The sequence below is a fragment of the Neodiprion fabricii genome, chromosome 6 (genome assembly GCF_021155785.1).
Source record: "Neodiprion fabricii isolate iyNeoFabr1 chromosome 6, iyNeoFabr1.1, whole genome shotgun sequence".
Taxonomy (NCBI): Eukaryota; Metazoa; Arthropoda; class Insecta; order Hymenoptera; family Diprionidae; genus Neodiprion; species Neodiprion fabricii.
In genome coordinates this window covers 19,694,493-19,713,088 of record NC_060244.1, presented here as the reverse complement: position 1 = coordinate 19,713,088, position 18,596 = coordinate 19,694,493, and the positions used below count along the sequence as shown (strand labels likewise).

General features: G+C 37.8%; 2 protein-coding genes across 4 annotated transcripts; both read left to right on the top strand.

Annotated features, from left to right (window-relative positions):
* The first annotated feature begins 438 nt into the window (after positions 1 to 438).
* LOC124184718 (proteasome subunit alpha type-3) lies at positions 439 to 2,159 on the top strand. The gene is made up of 4 exons (XM_046574742.1): positions 439 to 619; positions 713 to 795; positions 908 to 1,299; positions 1,781 to 2,159. The coding sequence occupies exons 1-4, from the start codon at positions 599 to 601 to the stop codon at positions 2,047 to 2,049; spliced, it is 765 nt and encodes a 254-aa protein (XP_046430698.1). The 5' UTR covers positions 439 to 598; the 3' UTR covers positions 2,050 to 2,159.
* Positions 2,160 to 5,016: 2,857 nt separating this feature from the next.
* On the top strand, positions 5,017 to 18,596 carry LOC124185751 (melanopsin-like). Of its 3 annotated transcripts, none has more exons than XM_046576822.1 (6): positions 5,017 to 5,866; positions 7,194 to 7,288; positions 11,239 to 11,349; positions 13,402 to 13,661; positions 14,176 to 14,291; positions 15,970 to 18,596. In XM_046576822.1, the coding sequence occupies exons 1-6, from the start codon at positions 5,609 to 5,611 to the stop codon at positions 16,192 to 16,194; spliced, it is 1,065 nt and encodes a 354-aa protein (XP_046432778.1). In that variant the 5' UTR covers positions 5,017 to 5,608; the 3' UTR covers positions 16,195 to 18,596. The 3 variants fall into 3 exon arrangements, with proteins under 3 accessions (XP_046432778.1, XP_046432779.1, XP_046432780.1); XM_046576823.1 differs by having other exon boundaries at positions 5,020 to 5,815; XM_046576824.1 differs by lacking the exon at positions 5,017 to 5,866 and adding an exon at positions 6,681 to 6,826.

The following is an 18,596-nucleotide window of genomic DNA, read 5'->3' as shown; positions in this document are numbered from 1 at the left end:
AACATTAACTCTCGGATGCGACAGCGTAGCGCAGAATTGATATACGGAATTGGAACAGTAACTCGACCTGCGCGTCTGGCGGCGAAGATCACAATCACAGAAGGCGACGACGTATCAAAAGAACACTAATGACTTACCAGTAACTGTTTTTACTCTGATATTAAGCGTTCACAAACACCTGTAACACAGCGTAATTTCAACTTTCATTCTCCCCTTAATCCGAATAATCTTATCAGTAATCAAGTACCAACTGATTTAAATGCTTCTGTTGAATCTGGCTTACGGTTTACAAGAGTTGGATAACTGAGGCTCCCAATGACGTCATAGCTGTGCTGCGCAGATATTATCGAGTCCGTCTTTGTCGTTTTCAAGTGTTCACAGTGGTTCATAGCGTAGCGAATATATCGAAGCCGCTGCAGCGTCGTCCGCCTGTTTACTTGCAGCTTCTTACCAACTTTACATGTACCACGGATGAGTGGTCGTGGTTCTGCTTCTGACAATTGAATTCTGATTTCTGCCTATTCACGCCGCGTCGCGTGTAAATAAATAATACAATTAATTGTGCAGAAATAATAATTTTCAATATACTGTAACAAGGATGAGTTCTATAGGAACAGGGGTACGTAAAACTATTAAAAATCGATTAAAAATCTATGTTCTTTCCTGATATTTGACCAGCCAATTGTGACGATTCTAACCTTAAAATTCACAGTACGATCTCTCGGCATCGCAGTTTTCTCCCGATGGTCGAGTTTTTCAAGTGGAATACGCACAAAAAGCGGTAGAAAATAGTGGGTATGTTGAAATTTCATCATCATAAATATAATTGACCGTATCAAGCATGTTTGTTGAAAATAAGAAGTGAATGAATGAATTAAAATAAGCATTTTAATGAAATTTTTTTCAGCACCGTCATTGGCCTCCGTGGTAAAGATGGGGTCGTATTTGCTGTTGAAAAACTCGTCACCTCTAAGCTCTATGAACCTGGCGCTAACAAGCGTCTTTTCAATATAGATAATCATGTCGGAATGGCAGTTTCTGGCCTGTCTTCCGATGCACGACAAATCGCTGAAACTGCACGCACGGAAGCAGCCAGCTACCGTGCTCAGTACGGCATAGGAATACCTCTGAAGTATTTGAATGACCGTGTGTCAATGTACATGCACGCTTATACCTTATACTCAGCTGTACGGCCCTACGGCTGTTCGGTTATAATCGGAGCATATGAAGCTGATGGCCCAGTAATGTACATGATCGATCCATCCGGCGTTTCTTATGGCTATTACGGATGTGCTATTGGTAAGAATTTATGTTAGCAACATTCGTGTCAGGAGACAGTACGTATTGCGCTTCTTTTACATCTTGCAAATGAGGTTGAAAGTGTAAATAAGTTGCCAGTTTGACTGTTACTGACTAAGCTGAAAGATTTTTTCTTTTATTCCTTGACTTAAATCAATAAGTTTGTCAATAATACACTACATCACTTCTTTTTTCTGTGCGTGTAATATATATACATTTTTTTTATATAACTTTGGAGCAAATTTCAGCAAAAAATATTAGATTTTGTGAGACTACGTAGTACGAACTTATTAGAGTTGAAACAATACAGTACTATCAAATTTTCGCAAGTTCAAACTCAACTAATGTCACAATATTGTAGAATTTTCAGTTACTTATTAAAATTTGCTAGTTTTTTTGATAAAGGTGACTATCGACGATCACATGATGATGTGCAATGTTGAAATGGCAGTAATTTTTGTATACAATTTTTTTTTCACAGGTAAAGCAAAACAGTCTGCCAAAACAGAAATAGAAAAATTGAAACTTGCCGATATGTCCTGTAAGGATTTGATTAGAGAAGCAGCAAGGATAATTTACTTGCTGCACGACGAATTGAAAGACAAACAATTTGAGTTGGAAATGAGTTGGGTTGGAAATCACACAAACGGTAGACACGAACGTGTGCCATTCGAGATAAAGGCAGAGGCTGAAACGAAAGCACGGCAAGCGATGGACGAAGATTCTGATAGCGATACCGAAGACATGTGAAACGTGTAATGAATATTATTAAATATAATTAAGAAATAATATGTAATTTTCAAGAAACTATCACGAAGTTTGTATAAATTACTGCGAAAAATACATTCTTTGTTTATAGATTTGAATTTCTTGATATTGAATAAAGGCTGGTGTGTTGAAAGCTTTTACCCGGTAAAAAATGAATACTTTTATATAACGTGATAAATCGTCCACGATGTTCGTTATCGTTGCAGAGGGATAAACCTTTGGGACAGAAGTAAAACTCGTTTGTTTTACGTAACTGTGATATCCGATTTTGTATTCTTTTTTTCACGCCACATGTGTTTCGATTTATTCTTTTAATTGGATGACACAAGATGAACTTACCTAAAAACATTTCGTACAGTTATATAACACACGGTATGTATTCCATGGGCTAAATCAAGGAAATAATCAATCGGCCGTAGCAATGTTTGTAAAAATTTCATTCGTTCGAGTTACGAATCGAACTATCCAACTTCTTGGAGCTGATCAAGCGGGGCCAATAAATTTATGAGCGACAAAAGTTATACTTTCACCAGGGAACATCGATACCAGCTGTGATGCATATTTTTCTTCAAACGCCTTCTTTTCGGTGAATAAATTAAAATACGCATTTCTCATAACGCTTACTGTAAATTCTGTCAATATATCAACAAATACATGCTCCTGCAATTTGAACTTATTTATCATACATAAATATGAGACAACGACCGCATATCAAGAGTCGATTTTTAACAATCAGTACCTGCGTTTTTCTATCTCCTTTTTCCCTAAGCAGAAAGAAAAACATCGAAGGTGAAAGACCGATCAATGAGTATAAGAAAAAAAATCACGTTCCTAAAAACTTACACGCCGTTCAAATTGAGCCTTGGAGTTACATAATAATCGTTAAACGCGTTACGATTTTCACGCATGTGATGTGTAAACATAAGATTATTAAAAAAGAGAATCATTTTGTGTAATATTCGAATCAGGAAGTATAAAATGAAAAATGTACCACACCGGATTTTGATCAGGAATGCAGTCAACATGAGTCGAACGATAAAGCCGCCCGTGCACAGGCAACCGGTGTTACTCTCCGTGTCGAGTCGTAAAGTTAACAAACCGAAAAAAAGTAAGGTGAGCTGCCTAGCCACAGGCGAATCAGGATGATTCTGTTGTTTATTTGCGAAAAAAGGCAAAAAAAACTTGACACGAATTACCGGCTATACGCATACTGTTCCAATATAATACAGATATTATGTATTATAAAGACGCAACGGTGGCAGGAAAAAGCAAAACGGCATCGGGAGATTTCACTTTTACCGGAACCGAAAGACATCACACTGTATACCGTGGACGCTGCACGGCTCAAATCAACTCTCTCCCTTTCTTTCCATGGACCGCTTACCGGACTTTCAGGTTTCTAAATGTTTATGTCATTACGTACGCGAAGGAATGCGAATTGTTATGTAACAGTTGCGTATGGTGGAGAAGCGCGCGTATTTTCCGGACAGAAGGTCTACGAAACGGATGTTTAAACAGGGATTATACGTATAGGAACGAATATAGGAACAAAGCAATCCCACTGCAACATTTTTGCACCTGCTTTTGGTTTTAATTTAACAATTATGTAATTATAGGTGTCTGTGATGCGCGCGTTTATTTTTGCAAAAAAATTTACTGCTTTTTGAAGTACATAAAGAGCTATGTGTGCAACACTATTCAAAAAATTAATAACATCGTGGTTCTTCATCTTCTTCTTCTTCATCTTCATTGTTTATGATTATCATCTTCTCCGTGAGATAATTGCCAAAAAATTAATATCCCACGTTTGATAAGCTGCGGCAGTGAAGCAGGTTCGAAGTACAAACGTCGTCCCTTATATTATTAAACTTGGGCAAATATTTGCTGTTTCATAAAACTCTAGACTAGATATTGTCAAAGACGTATGCAATATCGCGAGCTAATAATTGCGCTAATTACGGTCAGTCCTTAGCTCCTAAGCCGTCGTTTGAGGGGTGATTTTTGACTTACGTAATACACACCGCCAACGATTTACCCCACGCTGTACAGGATTTAAAAAATCGCGTCTTTTAAAACGTAATATTGGAGAGACGCTGGCGGTGCGTGCCAGTCAGGCGGCAGATTTTGCGCAGATGAATCTTTCGAACGGGGGTTGCGGATAGCGCGGAGGGTTATACGCGGGCGAAATCTTGATATATAAGGGATGTCATCCGAAGTGTGCTACCAGTTTGTCCCCTTGTTTGAGACTCGCACGTGCCGTTCAAACGCACGTGTCAATACGTGTTTTGCGATAACGGGTGAAAAATTATATGAATGCGTTCGATTAGTCAAGGGATAAATAGTGTTTCGAATCATGAATAAATAACGTAGATGGAAAAAATTGTAAATAATTATACGGACAATTTTATCGTCAACTATTATCTCTGTAAGTTTGAGAACAACAAACGTTGTTTTCAAATTCCTATCACCGAAGCTTAAGAGCACGTGTAACAAGTTTACGAACCTTGTTATATGTATATTACCTGTTTATGAATTTGAAAAGTATCATTAGGAGCCGAACAACTTTCCTTCGCGTACACAATAACTGACAACTATTTGACTAAATCTAAGACAAATACTTAATATCCAACCTTGGCTTTTGCCATGTTTTTAATGCATTGATTACACGTCTTTGCCAGTGTCCGTGGGAAAGGAAATTCCATAGAAAAAAAAACCGTCGAAAATTTGTGCGCGCCGGAGGCAATTTATAAGTATACTTTGAATTTGACCACGTGTTGCGTATGCAGCGCGTGTTGGCCAGTACGGAATTTCTTATCTCAGATATGAATTCTCAACAAATTAATTCGGTCGTCTGTTTGGTAAACTTTGTCTTTCGTTTAAAAATGAAGAAACATCCAACCCTCGTCTAAATATAATAATTTGTTGACAAATACGCAAGGTGTTCAAAAAGTTTGCTAACCAAACTGATGTAAAAAAAAAAAAAAAAGAAAGAAAGAAAGAACTCGCTATTGTCGGAAAATAATTGTTTAAAAATTCATTTATGATCGGCAAGGACTCGTGGCGATTATTCAATCAATGAAATGAAAAGGTGTATTTCATGAAAGAAAATGAAGAGCGTAGAATTGAATTGGAGTGCCTAATTAATTTCGATCGATTCGATTGAGATATTCATGCAGCAGCGTTGGACTGACAGTCGGCGGGAAGTTTTACAAGTAAAACACTAATTCAATTCTGCTTACCACGTTCGCGTAATATATACTCCGAATACTTTCGACTCTGATGATTTTACCCCCTCAATGAAATTACAATAGTATATATATGTATATTATACGAACACGCACAGAGGGACGAGTATAACGAATGCCTGTTTGAAATGGTAAAACGAAAATAAATTCTTCGGGTCGAAATGATAACGATACAGCTTCGAAACTTGGTCGGAGTTGTTGTATGGCGAACAATGAAAATTTTGTACCAAGTTGACGAGAGTTCGAGACGTCTTGTTCCGTCGAGTGCCGTATAAGCCCGTCTCTAATAACCCAGAATGTCCCTTGACGCTCTGAATGCGAGCAACGGGATTGAGGAGCAGGAGGTGGAGGATGTGGGAGAAACGACGTATCTGGTTACCGCGGGTGTTTTAATAGCGATCGGTGTTCTCGGTGCGGTTTTAAATATGACTGTGATAATCGTCATTCTCCGAGATAGGCAAACTTTGTTAACGCCGGTTAACGTGGTCTTGCTGAATTTGGTGGTGAGTGTCAAAATACACGCGGTGTGTGTTGCTTTTACTTCTATTATTATTGTAAGTCTGAATTCGAGGCAATTTGGCAAATTTCACACTGTTAAATGCACAGTGTTAATTAATTTACCGCGTATTGCGAAGACTATAAAACTTTTGCAAAGTTTCAAAATACCCCACGGTGACGCGATGTGCTAATTACTGTCTGCAGAAATTTCACCTCTGACTGCATGTTAAGCACTGTGCGTAAAACAAACCGCGGGTAATTTATATTTATGGATGGGCATGCGCTTATCCTTCGTGAAAAAAAAAAACATTGCCGCAATACAGAAGAAAATCTATACCTTTCGTTTTTATACTTTTCGTTAATTTCAACACGTGATAGTCACGCATTGAGTATTTGTTGAATTAGGTATCATATTCATGAGCTATGGGAATCTCTTTAAATATACAAAAGTATAAAATACCGTAATTATAGACGAAAGTTTGGATATCGATGCCTCAAAATTATTATTAATCGAGTTTTTTCATTCAACTCTACGACGGCACATTTGATTCAGAAAACTATTTCCTACAGAAATTGAAACAATATTAATTTTTTCAGTGATCAATTCGCAACAATTTTGAAACGATTTGAAACGAATGTCGACGTAATGGGTTATCTCGGTTATTTCCGTGACGTTCCCCGTGTGAATTTGCCTACAATTGAGGGCCCCTATATAATTTAACTGACGAACACAACAATTCGATAACACCTGACGCACGACTATCTGGTTATAAGATTAAAAATTAAGCAGGACCTTTGCAAAAAATTCAAATCGGTATCGCATACACGTGACATTTTATGTTGTGCTTGCAGGCTGCAGTTTACTTCATCGATTTCTCCGGCTGTTGCACACGTGCTACCTTGCTGTTCGGTAACCGATATACGATAACGAATGTAATGCGGTTGGAAAAGGAAGAAACTTGTTGAACAACAAGTTTGGCTCTCTCTTCCAATGGAAAAATATGAGAAAAACACAAATACATAACATCGTTGAAGCCATTTGTTTAAGAAGATTGAGACAGCTAAGAGAAATTGTGGAAAAAAAATATTAATCAACTCCACGATTGAATCTTGTAACTTTTCATCCGCTCTTTGTTTGATTAGATAAAGTATTATGTAGTCGAAACATATTTCCTGCGAAAAGGAGATACGCCCGAAATATTATTACATTATGATCGACTGTGCAAGCACAAGAAGCACAGCCTAAGAATTCTTTGAAATAATTACGCCTTTGTACGTTAAATGAAAAAACGTGCCGTCGTCCTAAAAGAAACCATAAATTCGCAGCATTGAGGTATAAACTGAACTCTTACACATGTATAAGTTAAATATTTCTCGTTGTAGATCGGCGATTTCTGCGTATCAATTATCGGTACTCCGTTTCCAACCGTATCTGCAATCCTTGGAAGATGGTACTGGGGCTACACGGGTTGTCTTTGGTAATTAAATTTATGATTTTTCTATGGTATTATATTTACGATACGATTTTTCAATAAATTAGCCGCATATTAGAAGAAAGTCAATCTTTGGTCACGTTGTGAATTTCCTATTTTTTTTTCTAACGTAATTCAGCTCCAGTAAATAATTATATGTATATTGTTGTATTCTCCAAAAGGCTCCATGCATCACACCTTCTGCAGTCATGAAATTTTTAGTAATAAAAAACCGAAATCATCAAAAATTTTCTTCTGCATTTCTCGACAGACGAATCCAATTAATTGATTCTTTTGAAATCGTCGCAACCTCATACCTGTTTATAATTATTTCAACATCCACCAAAGTGAAGTTAAACCAGTTCGCTTGAACAGCTTGTAAATTACACAGCAATCGTAGATGTATCAAGGTTATAAAGAGATACCTGCACGACATAATTGTACGAAGCTAAATACTACAGGTATTACGCAATGTGCGTGCGGTTCGCATTCACAGGCGAGATTGGCATGCCGTTAATCACGGGACGAGATCTTGACCGTAAAACGTAAGAAGAGGTGAAAATAAAAAGAATTGAAAAAAAAAAAAAAAAAAAAAAAACGTAACCGCGGTAATAATACAGTAATCTTCAGTTTGCTTTGCCGTATTACAAGTATTTATCTAATTATACGGCAACGCGAGTATGAACAGTGATCTGTCCCATTCACGAAACCGTCGACTGGTTTAGAAATGATAATTCGCGGTGAATAACTGCGCGAAAAATTCATGAGATTCAATCGTATCTATACTGTGCCTGAGGACTTTCTTCATTCTGGATTCTGATCCTCCGCAATCGGCACGAAGTTGCAACCTTGATCCGCTTTCGTCGAGCTGTGACTTTAAACGATTTAATTAAAAGCTTTTGACAATCGAGTCCATTTACGGCAGCCGATCGGATGTGTCGTTATTAAGAAATTCAGTTTTACGCACGTCTCTCGCGATTTTTATGCCTTCACTTTAACACCGAGTGTAAAATGTTACCTTACTGAGTTTCCATGACTTAAGGAGGCTGCTTGGCCAAAGACGACAACTTTTCTTAATTTTTATTTCAAGAGAGTAATCCGTTCAGTATTTACCAAATTTTTGCTGAATCGACTACTGTAAAAGCGAACGAAAATCTGTTTCAGAGACTTTTTGAAATATAGTATCCTGAATAAAATGAGTTATCGTTAGGGTGAATTCGAACAAATGTACCAGATTTTCAATCACTCGGATGTGATTTGAAACGAAGCATCGATACCTAAGCTGTTATAGATGAGTCCAGAATTATTTATTTTTGCAAATCTAAATGACCAACTCGAAATGAAATTAATAAAAAGCGTCGATTTTTGGCTAACCAACCTCCTTAATTGATGTGTATTCGAGTTGAAACAGCCTCACTCGATTTAATTTCAATGAATTCTTCGCGTCGTCGATTCCACAGCTTGAAAGATAAAATGACATTCTAAATATATCGAACGATGCCTATACGAATCCATTTCTTCAGAAATCGCAAACTGCACAAAAGTATTTCATAAGACCGAATGAAACTGTTCCGAATGGAAAGAAATTCTTTGCCACTGCATAAATAAAAATAATTATACAAATAATTTCTTTGATTAAAGTATCGAAGTTTCTCAAACAAAATAGAAACAAAACGTTCCATCGAGTCCGAGATAACTGTCTGCAGAGGAACATTTTTCCTCGGCGTTCTAAGAGCATATATTATACATATTATATTATACATCCTGTATCGTATCCGTAATATTACTACGGGCGTAATTCATTGGAATCAAGTAAGTCCGCAGGTAGCTGTTTATTACAACGTGTGAACATGAAGCGTGCTTGTACTTTGGCTGGGGTTGAAATGCGCGATAAAATCAGTGTACTTTCCATACCTGCGAATAGGGCCTTTGACTCTTTTGATTCGGTTATAGTTACATATGGTATGTGGCTACGAATCCTGCGAACCCCTTGAGATATCCCTTCTGATTCGAATTTGAGAAAGTTAGATACGTCGCATATTATACAACGACCGCTGACCTCAGTTTATATAAATTAGTCATGATCAAAAGAAATACTTTTCCGAGTTCAGTAACCACAGGATTTTGTTATTATTCCTTCATTTATTTATTTATTTTCCCACTTCCACATCTCTGTTAACCAAATGCTGGAATAAAGGCGGCTCGCCGAGTTCTTCGTTAATTAGCGAACTTCATTGCCGAACTGATGTTTATGCAACAATATTACGCTTAAATTATTGCCCATTTTCGACTGATGATTTACCACGGTCAAAATCAACAGAATTTGTTTGTTTTATCTTCATCTTCGCGTTTCCATTGTGCATACACTGTACATATTATTATCATTCTTCTCTTCAGGCGCGTATTAACCGTGAGGCTGAAAAGCTTACAGCCTTATGCCATCGAAATTTTCAGCCCTTCAATCTGCAAAATCAAATCTTTCAAAATAGCACCGAGATTTTCAAAAATTCGGGTGAGTCCGATTTTGAAAAATTTCTTGCAAACAGTGTAAGAAGTTTGTACACGTGCGGATAAAATATCGTAAACGGCAAATTTTTTCCTTAGTCGATTACGTTGGCAATGCAAATTCACAGACAAACAGAATGCTTTTTCAAACCAAGCCTCAAGCTGAGAACACAAACGTTGGAACACAAAAAATGTGCAAAATGATTTGGCCCGCGTTAAGGCGCGCCAAAAAAAAGAAATATAACTCAAGTTAATACTCAATATTTTAGTACACGAGAGAAGTATTATTATGGTAAAAATGTTTTTCTTAACCTTAGTGGCTTTAATTTTCTGTCGCCACTTTTCAACTTTTTGAATTTCACCTATTGGACCTTGCAGGACCGAGATTCGGGCTTTTTTTTGTAGAGCAGCCTTAGGTATCGTGTCCCCTTATGTCTGGCCTGCTTTTCTTGAAGTTGCATGAATAAACACTCGATTCCCGGTACATATCGAGTTTTCAAATTTATTCGAATTTACCGAGCACTTCGATCTTTGGGTAAGTCTTGCAAATGTATCGCCTGAAAACATCTGCATGGCCGAAAGAATGAATGAATAAGTAATTCGCGATGCGTCAATATATGTATAAATAAGTATGTATATTTATGTTTATACATACATACTTGTAATATACATGCGTAGGAATTGGTAAACTGTTGGAAAAGCTTTTTCGAGGTTACGTAAAATTTTTTTAATTCCAAACAGCGTAAGCTGAAGATTTTAATTACACAGGCCTGAAACCAAAAACTCCACAGGTTTTCTTTACTATTTCTTGTAGATTTTTATTCCCTGAAACCGGGAAACATACTCAAAAAATTCTATCACGTCAAGTTTTTTCTTGAACTCGTGTTTTTAGTTTCATTTAGAGTGAAACTCCCGTTTAACTCGAAATCTGATATTCTATTCTTGTTGCTAAAAATCTTGCCTTCGTGTAATATGTATTAGAGTGAGATTCAAGAATAAATACAAAGTGGAGCTGAAACGGGAAGCAGAAAATGGAAAGCGGACGCGTGTTCGGAGAGGTACCAAAGAGAAGAAGAAAAGGTTTTGTAGGCAAAAATAACGAACACCACAGAATGTCAAGTACATTTCACGAAGAAATAATTTGTACATTTTTATAAGAAGCGTTGTTTAGTTCGTTGTAATGGAATGGTGGTTTTTTTCATTATTGTTACGCTATTTTCTTTTTTCCCGCAAACATCTTGTACTTTGCAAAAAAACTGTTCGCGATGGAGGGAAATGAAAGTAGTTTTTGGATTCGGCACATCCGAAAACATAAATATCTTTTGCAGTTATCAAGCTCGTACAATTCTCGTCTTACGCACAAAAATGTAATAATAATACCCAGAAGAACGACTTGAAGAAATAAAATTCTTTGTTTTTGTCTTAATTCTCTGCCTCTGATTTGGATGCAGGTACGCTTGGTTCATGTCAACTTTGGGGCTGGCCAGCATTGGAAATCTGACCGTATTAGCGATAGAAAGATGGCTGCTTGTGACGCGACCGATGAGAGCTTTCACCATAAGGTAGGTAAATATATTGTAACAATTACGGTATTCTGACTGGAAAACGAAGTGCGAGAATAATAGAAAAGAAAAAAAAAAACGTGTGAATTAACTTTAAATGTAATTCTGGAAAAGTTTCATATAATTTACCGCATGAAATAGACTGGGAGGAAAAGGAAGAAGAGCTCTAATCTGACCATGCGTGAAAATTGTTCGACTTTTTGCAGAAGCAGCATTACAATGCAATTTCCTGGATAATCACATGGAAATTTCCCAACAGACTCCGGTTGTTTTCGTCGTATATTGTTCTGTGGAAAGTTTCACTCGTGTTCGTACACAGCGAATTGAAAATAACGTCGAATGTCCGAGTAGTTCGTATTCCAGGGATTAACAAAGTCCTGATAAATCGTATTCCCCGAAACCCGATAGCTGGGTTCAGAAATCCGTTTTTCGGGGTGTACCTTACCCTGGAATTATCGGTTAATGGGTTCGCAGGCCTCGCTATAATTATTACGAATGTGCTCGAATAATACGGAAGATTGTTCGTGAAATCGTGGGGAAAATTAAACTCGGCCGATAGAAGCGTGACGGTTATTTTTGGCGGTATTACAATCGAAATTCTCTTGAAACCTTAGAAACACGCTCCGTAATTGCGTATCAAGTATACGAATAGAGGAAGAATCTCGCGATCGTGAAATTTGAATTCACAAGGAGGAATGCGGGATTACTGCAATATTTCCAAAGGTGTTTTATTACCGGCCACAATCCGCCTTTAAAGCCTGCTTCCTGCGGATTACAGGACGGACAGTCTGCAGGCCTGTTGTTAACATTGGCTCAAGATCTTAAGATTCTTGTTTCAAATGATCAGAAGAAAAATGCTCCTCAGAACTTTAACAGCACTGACGCGTCCGACCGTCTATCGTTCAGTAACAAACTCGTCGTTCAATTTCACATAAACTCACGGTGAGAAGAAAAATGGAATTTCCAAGGAACGTTCGTTTCATCTTTTCGTACCTACGCATCTTTCCGCTATTCAGTCACAGTCTGTACCTTAAGAATTTCATTCTCCGAAAATATTTTCCGCTCCCGGTTAAAGTGAATAACCTGATCGTCGCGTTTTAATCGTTACAATTGTGTGCCTCGAGTCTTTTCACCCTCGCGTATTGCTAAAAGTCATTCCGTAGTTCATCGATAGATCATTGCCACTTGCGGATATGACAGTCGTGTGGAAACGAACAAATTACCGTATCCACGGTAATCGTAAGCTTCCAACTCTCGGGAAAAGAGAAAGCTCATCCCTAAACGAAAGGAAATTTTCTTGAACATCGTTCCTGATTATATCTTTTTTCCATGCACGATACAATCGTGTCAAATTCCCGGACTGAGACTACCGACAAATTCTTCGATGCGAAAATTATTGCTTGGCAAATTTACGGGAGTCCTGCATTCACTCGAGAAAATCGCATCAATTCAACGCTTCGAAATGATATTGCAAATCAAAGGAACTTCAACTCAATTACTGGCATTCCTTTGAAGACTGTCTTAGCACGTGCTTTCTACGATTCCGAGTTCATAAAATGATTTCCGTTGGCTTCTTGTGATTTGTTACGATTACCTGTGATTCTATCAAATCCGTAAACCCCTAAAAAAATTCAACGATGGTACAAGTTCATTGAAAACGATGACGGAAACAGCGAAAAAATATACGATGAGACGGAAATCGACGTAAATCACTCGAAATAAACGCCAATGATTCGAAGTTATCGATTGCTATTTCCAAAGCAATTTCTCCAATAGCCGTCTCGAAAAATTTTTCCGGCTAAAAGGTCCTCTGATTTTCATATCATCTCAAAAGCTCAACCAAATTCGTTCCTCTACGGGTGTGGAACCGTTTCGTCCTTGAGAGATCAGCCGAGTCGGAGAAAGCCTGTGTCGGAATAAAAAAATCGAGCAGTTCATGAAATAATCAGGAACGTGTAGAAGTCTTTATACCCGCGACTAGTCGAAGCTCTCCCAAGGGAAGACCTTCGATTTTGCGGAAATTAAATTGTACCCTGTTGAACTTTCGTACAGGCAAGCCTCGTACCTGGTATCGGGGGTTTGGATCTACACTTTGTCCTTGACGATCCCCCCGCTCTGCGGATGGGGAAGCTACGGACCGGAAGCCGGAAATCTCTCCTGCAGCGTATCCTGGGAAGTCCACGATCCTTCGATCGGTAGCGACACCTACATCGCGTTTCTCTTCTTCTTCGGTCTGGTCGTCCCGGTGATTCTGATATGCTGGAGCTACTTTGAGATAATACGAACCCTGAGGAAGGTCAGGAAGAGAGCCGGTGGGTCGATTCATTTACTCCGAGCCGAAGATTCGTCTCTTAAATATTTTATCGTATCACGCATAGCTACTTAACGGATTCGTTTGTCTAACCTGCTTGAATAATTGCACCGATTCGGCATAATTAAACAAATATATAATTCAAGGTGCTTCCGTGCGACCTCAGAGTATACATAATCGTTGAATCAATTATCGGTTGGATAATGTCATTGGGGAAATTCATTGCTGGACGAATTGTCGTCAGGCATGTTTAAAGTTTTGTACAATCGTTATAACATCAATTTTGTTAACCGATAACTTAGCGTTCGGCATACCGCGAAATTGGTGCTATAAACAGCCGACTAACTTCTTTCGCGTGACATTGGGACGTGATTTAGAGGTTTTGCGAGAAAGCTTTGGCGTCGTTGAAGCGATAATAATAATCACGATCGTAGTCGTTGATTTGAGAAATGAAAAGGAAGATAAAAAATGAACGTTTGACGTTCAAACAAATTTACCGAGACGTTTATTTTCAGGTTCCAGAGGCACATACGAGGCGAAAGTTACGAAAATGGTGGCTCTTATGATAATAGCCTTCCTGATAGCTTGGACACCTTACTCGATATCGGCCCTGCTGGCGCAGTACTTGCAGGTAGGCCAAGAACGACAAAATAAAATTTAACTAAAGAAGTAGAGTAAACCTGACAAACTGATTTTGCGTTGCAATTACCGAAAAAGGATCGACAATAGCGCAAAATGGTTGGGCGTACCTCGTTTTTCGTAATTCCAACAATATTCGAACAGTTTCTTCAACGATACCTGTTTTACTCAATTTTTCTCAGTCTATCGTGAATGGTCACCGTTTCATCGGCGTCTAATATAATGACTGCAAGTTCATTATTTATTACACCAGGAAAAAAACCTGCGCAACGTTTGACGAATGTTCCTCATTATCATCACAAGTCTCGGCCTTACGGAGTGTGAAAAAAAATAAAGCAATTCGAGCCAAATCGGATCTCAGCGCTAAGGTCGAGCACGAAACGACAGACGCGGCTGATATATCGTTGAACACTCTCGTGCATCGCGAATACGACTAGTTTGATTCCAGACGATGTGGGTGACGAGGATCGGAGGACTTTTAAAGGAGTCTCAGGGTGACACGTGGAATAAAAATTACAGATTCTATAAGGACGGGCCGCATTTTTATTACGGACACTGCGCCTAGTTTCGAACGAGTTTTCCGATCTTGCCTGCGGAAAGTTCCTCGTTATACCTTATAACGCTCCGAGTTGTTTGTTGACTCGAACCCGCTTCGAAATTCTTTGAAATATTTAAAATTAATTTCGCTTCATAAATTTCCAAAAGTTCGCGGGTCGATCATTTCGGAAGGTGCTTTTATTTTCACCTGCATTATGCACGCGTTCTTTATTTTTCTTTTGTAATCCCACCTGACCCTCTCCCCTCGAGGATTTGGTCCCGCCATGTTGTTATAGTGTTTTTTCATTTTACTCTGAAAACGGCGATACCCCAGGTAATCGCTCAAATCCCACTCAATTCTTCGGTGTTGTTGTGATATTTTTCCACTGCGTTTTCACAAAAATAACAATCGGAAAATCCACCCTGGTATCACCAAAATATAAGATTTTTCTAAAATAAAACATTTCCGTATTATTTAATTTCAGTAGATTTCAAGTGTGATTTTCGTTACAAGTATGAATTTAGATTTTAGTGTAATCCTAGTGCTGGAGTCGAAAATTTAGATTTAAATGATTTTTCGGTGGGACTTTGGTATGCTTTTAATGCAATTGTAGTGAAAATATAGTGTGAAAAATTCTCAACTTCAAGCTCAAATTTACAGGGGATTCGTTTTTCACCATAAACAACAGTTTTACGAGGAAGCAGCACTGAAAAAAAGAATTTTTTTGGTAATCCACCCTAATATACTCCCCAGCGATCAGTATTCCGGATAATAAATGCTCGACGCGATTTAAAAATTGAAAATGTGGGTAAACTATGATCCAGTCAGATGTGAAAATAAATCATGACTCGGTTGTCTTCTCAACAAGAATATATTATCAAGTATATATTCAATATATTAATTAATATATTAAGTCAAATTGGAGCAACCAATCAATCAAGTATATGCAACCTGCACAGTCGACGAATATAGCGATCGATAATGAACCTGATTAACTCGAAGTAACAATTTTTGCCTGTAAACAATTCAGCGTAATTATATTCCGACAATTGCTAGCATTTTGAAATTTTCATTTTCTTTCAATTGAATTCATCGAGTAACGATATACTTATCTCAATTTTACGAGTTTCAGGTGACCTCAAGCCCGACAGTCGCGATAGTTCCAGCGCTGTTGGCGAAATCATCGATCTGCTATAACCCGTTGATATACGCCGGGATGAACAGCCAATTCCGTACTGTGATGAAAAAGTTCTTAGGAATGTCGGAATCGACAAGACCAGCAACGATTAGTCAACACACGGGAGTGAGCGCCAGTAATCGAGCGGGCATTAATCCCATACAAATTGAGAAGGAATAATGTTCGTCACGTTTCTTACCCATTTTTTTTCTTTTCTTTTTCTTTTTCTCGCTTCTATACGCGTTACGAAGAAAAGATCTCTCTTAGACGAGAAACACAAAAATGAACAGCCAGACGCGTTCGTTGAATGAAACGCGCTGCGGTCAACGGACTGCCGGCTTTAACACGGGGTTAAAAAGAATAAGGCAAGATTTGCACGGAGATGATCATTTCTATAAAATGAATAATATTTGTACCGTATAATTAGCGGCATGGCGGGTAATAGAAATAAGGACGGTGTCTTGTGACAAAAAGCGACAAAGTTTCTACCAGCCTCGCGTTACGTTCTCCTCATTTTTATCACATAGAGACAAATTTCTGTTCCGACATACGGCTGTTAGTAAAACGTCTCGGATCATGAGTTTCAAGCCTATAATATAATTAACCAATTACCCATGTACTATAAATTCCATTTGTGCTTTTATTCTTCATTGCCTGATATAAGTCACTTCGGATAATTGATCCTCGTCTAATATGTACTCTTTTTATCCTCCTTCACGGAGCGGGAGTTTCACTCTCAGAATACGATATATAGCGCTTGAAATTTATCCTTCATTTCAATGCGTCGCTGGCGACGTGAGGCGAATGAATATCGGTTGAAAATTAGGGTCTAACTTACTGCAATTGTTAATTGTCGCAATAACATTACATATTTGCAATTAAGCGGCCATATAATCACATGAGTATAATTATAATTGTGTGCGATGATACTAAGCCTCGATATAATATACATACCTTATACATGACGTGTATAGGTATATTATAACATTTACTGCGACTGCATGTATTAATCAAATCGTCCGTTTTTGGCATCGTCGATAAACAAATATCGACACCTGGAGAATCGACCGACCTTCGCGTGCCTCGTTTAATTGTTCGATCAACTTCGTCGTATAATATATATATACATATATATGTACATATTTATTATAAAACGATTATCATGCGCAATCCATTACGCTATTGCGTTCGATAATAATAAATTACACCAATGTGTTTTCCGAAGCCACGTATATACATATAAATATACGTATAATGGGTCTATTTTTATCAAACAACTATTAGTTCCACAACTATCTTGCACTCGTGTAGTAATTTTAATGCCTTCTGGCGCTGACAAAACGCGACGGGGATTAATTAGGGTTCTTATCTGTTGGAAATCGAACAAACACAATACAACCGTAAGGTGGCAAAGAACATTGGAAAAATTGACGGTGTTGACCGCTATGTGCAGTGAATGTTAAAACATTGTTTATGCTATTTCTTTTTTATGCCATATACATGTATTTTACCGTATATAATAGCGGGTGTTATTCAACTCTAATGTATAATACAGAGTTTGCGGGTGGTAAAACAGAGCGCGTTTTAATTACTGCAGTGAGCTTTGAAATTTGCGAATTGCAGCTTCTTATAATCATTGTACGCGGAAATGCCTCTTCATTATTTAATGATTAATCACTCCGACGATGAGAACTTACTGCATTATTATGCGCATAATGTTATAGTCGTTTCGTCATAGAATTTTACTGACAAAGTTTTTACGTTGTTGTCTGCAATTGTATAGCCACACCATGCTTGGAGAGTATTTCAAACTTACCGTAAATTAGTTATCCGTAACAGCGTAATTAGAATGTATAGCTCACGGATAAATTCTGTACGTGACGTGAAAATTTGATTATGAGAAGAAAAATTTCAACCTCTATCGCCGACGATAAGGATCGTTATCACAGCGCGATGAATTATATCAATTTGTTCAAATGCGTCTACAGAAATTTGCAACGCGCAATGTTCAGTGGGTAGAATTTTTATCCGTCCTCAAACCTGAGGCTCAAAGAAAATAATTACAATTACTGTAGAAAACACTATACGGATATCAACCGTGACGGTATAATTTTGTTCGCGGTTATCGAATTTGTCGATATTGTCGACGACCGCGATGGATATCGATCGATGTAACGTGAAGAATCTACAACGAAATAACAATGAAACAAAGAATACAATATGTAAAATGTTCGTGCCAGTAGATACTTACAATAAGAGTTACTTCATTTTGCGTATCATTCGAGGGTACGTATAATACATTATATGCAGTATTGTAATACATACCTACGTCACGATATAGTTTTCAGATTTAACTGTATTAACATTTCAAGGATGAGTTGGAACTTTGGACGCGCCATGTAAAATGTATAACGGGGCCAGGCATGCATGAGGAATAAATAAGGTATTATATTCGTAGCTAAGTACCTACATATCTATATATTGTATACTACATGTACATACAATATCGTGTATAATCAAATATACACACGCATATATATATATACTATATTTGAAGACATTATACACACCGATGATACACA

Excerpts from the sequence above, each read along its gene's own strand:
- LOC124184718 (XM_046574742.1), top strand. The coding sequence starts at position 599 with ATGAGTTCTATAGGAACAGGG. Across the intron at positions 620-712 it reads TGAGTTCTATAGGAACAGGG|TACGATCTCTCGGCATCGCA; the intron begins GTACGTAAAACT and ends TAAAATTCACAG. Across the intron at positions 1,300-1,780 it reads CTATTACGGATGTGCTATTG|GTAAAGCAAAACAGTCTGCC; the intron begins GTAAGAATTTAT and ends TTTTTTTCACAG.
- LOC124185751 (XM_046576822.1), top strand. The coding sequence starts at position 5,609 with ATGTCCCTTGACGCTCTGAATGCGAGCAACGGGATTGAGGAGCAGGAG. Across the intron at positions 13,662-14,175 it reads GAAGGTCAGGAAGAGAGCCG|GTTCCAGAGGCACATACGAG; the intron begins GTGGGTCGATTC and ends GTTTATTTTCAG. Across the intron at positions 14,292-15,969 it reads TGCTGGCGCAGTACTTGCAG|GTGACCTCAAGCCCGACAGT; the intron begins GTAGGCCAAGAA and ends TACGAGTTTCAG.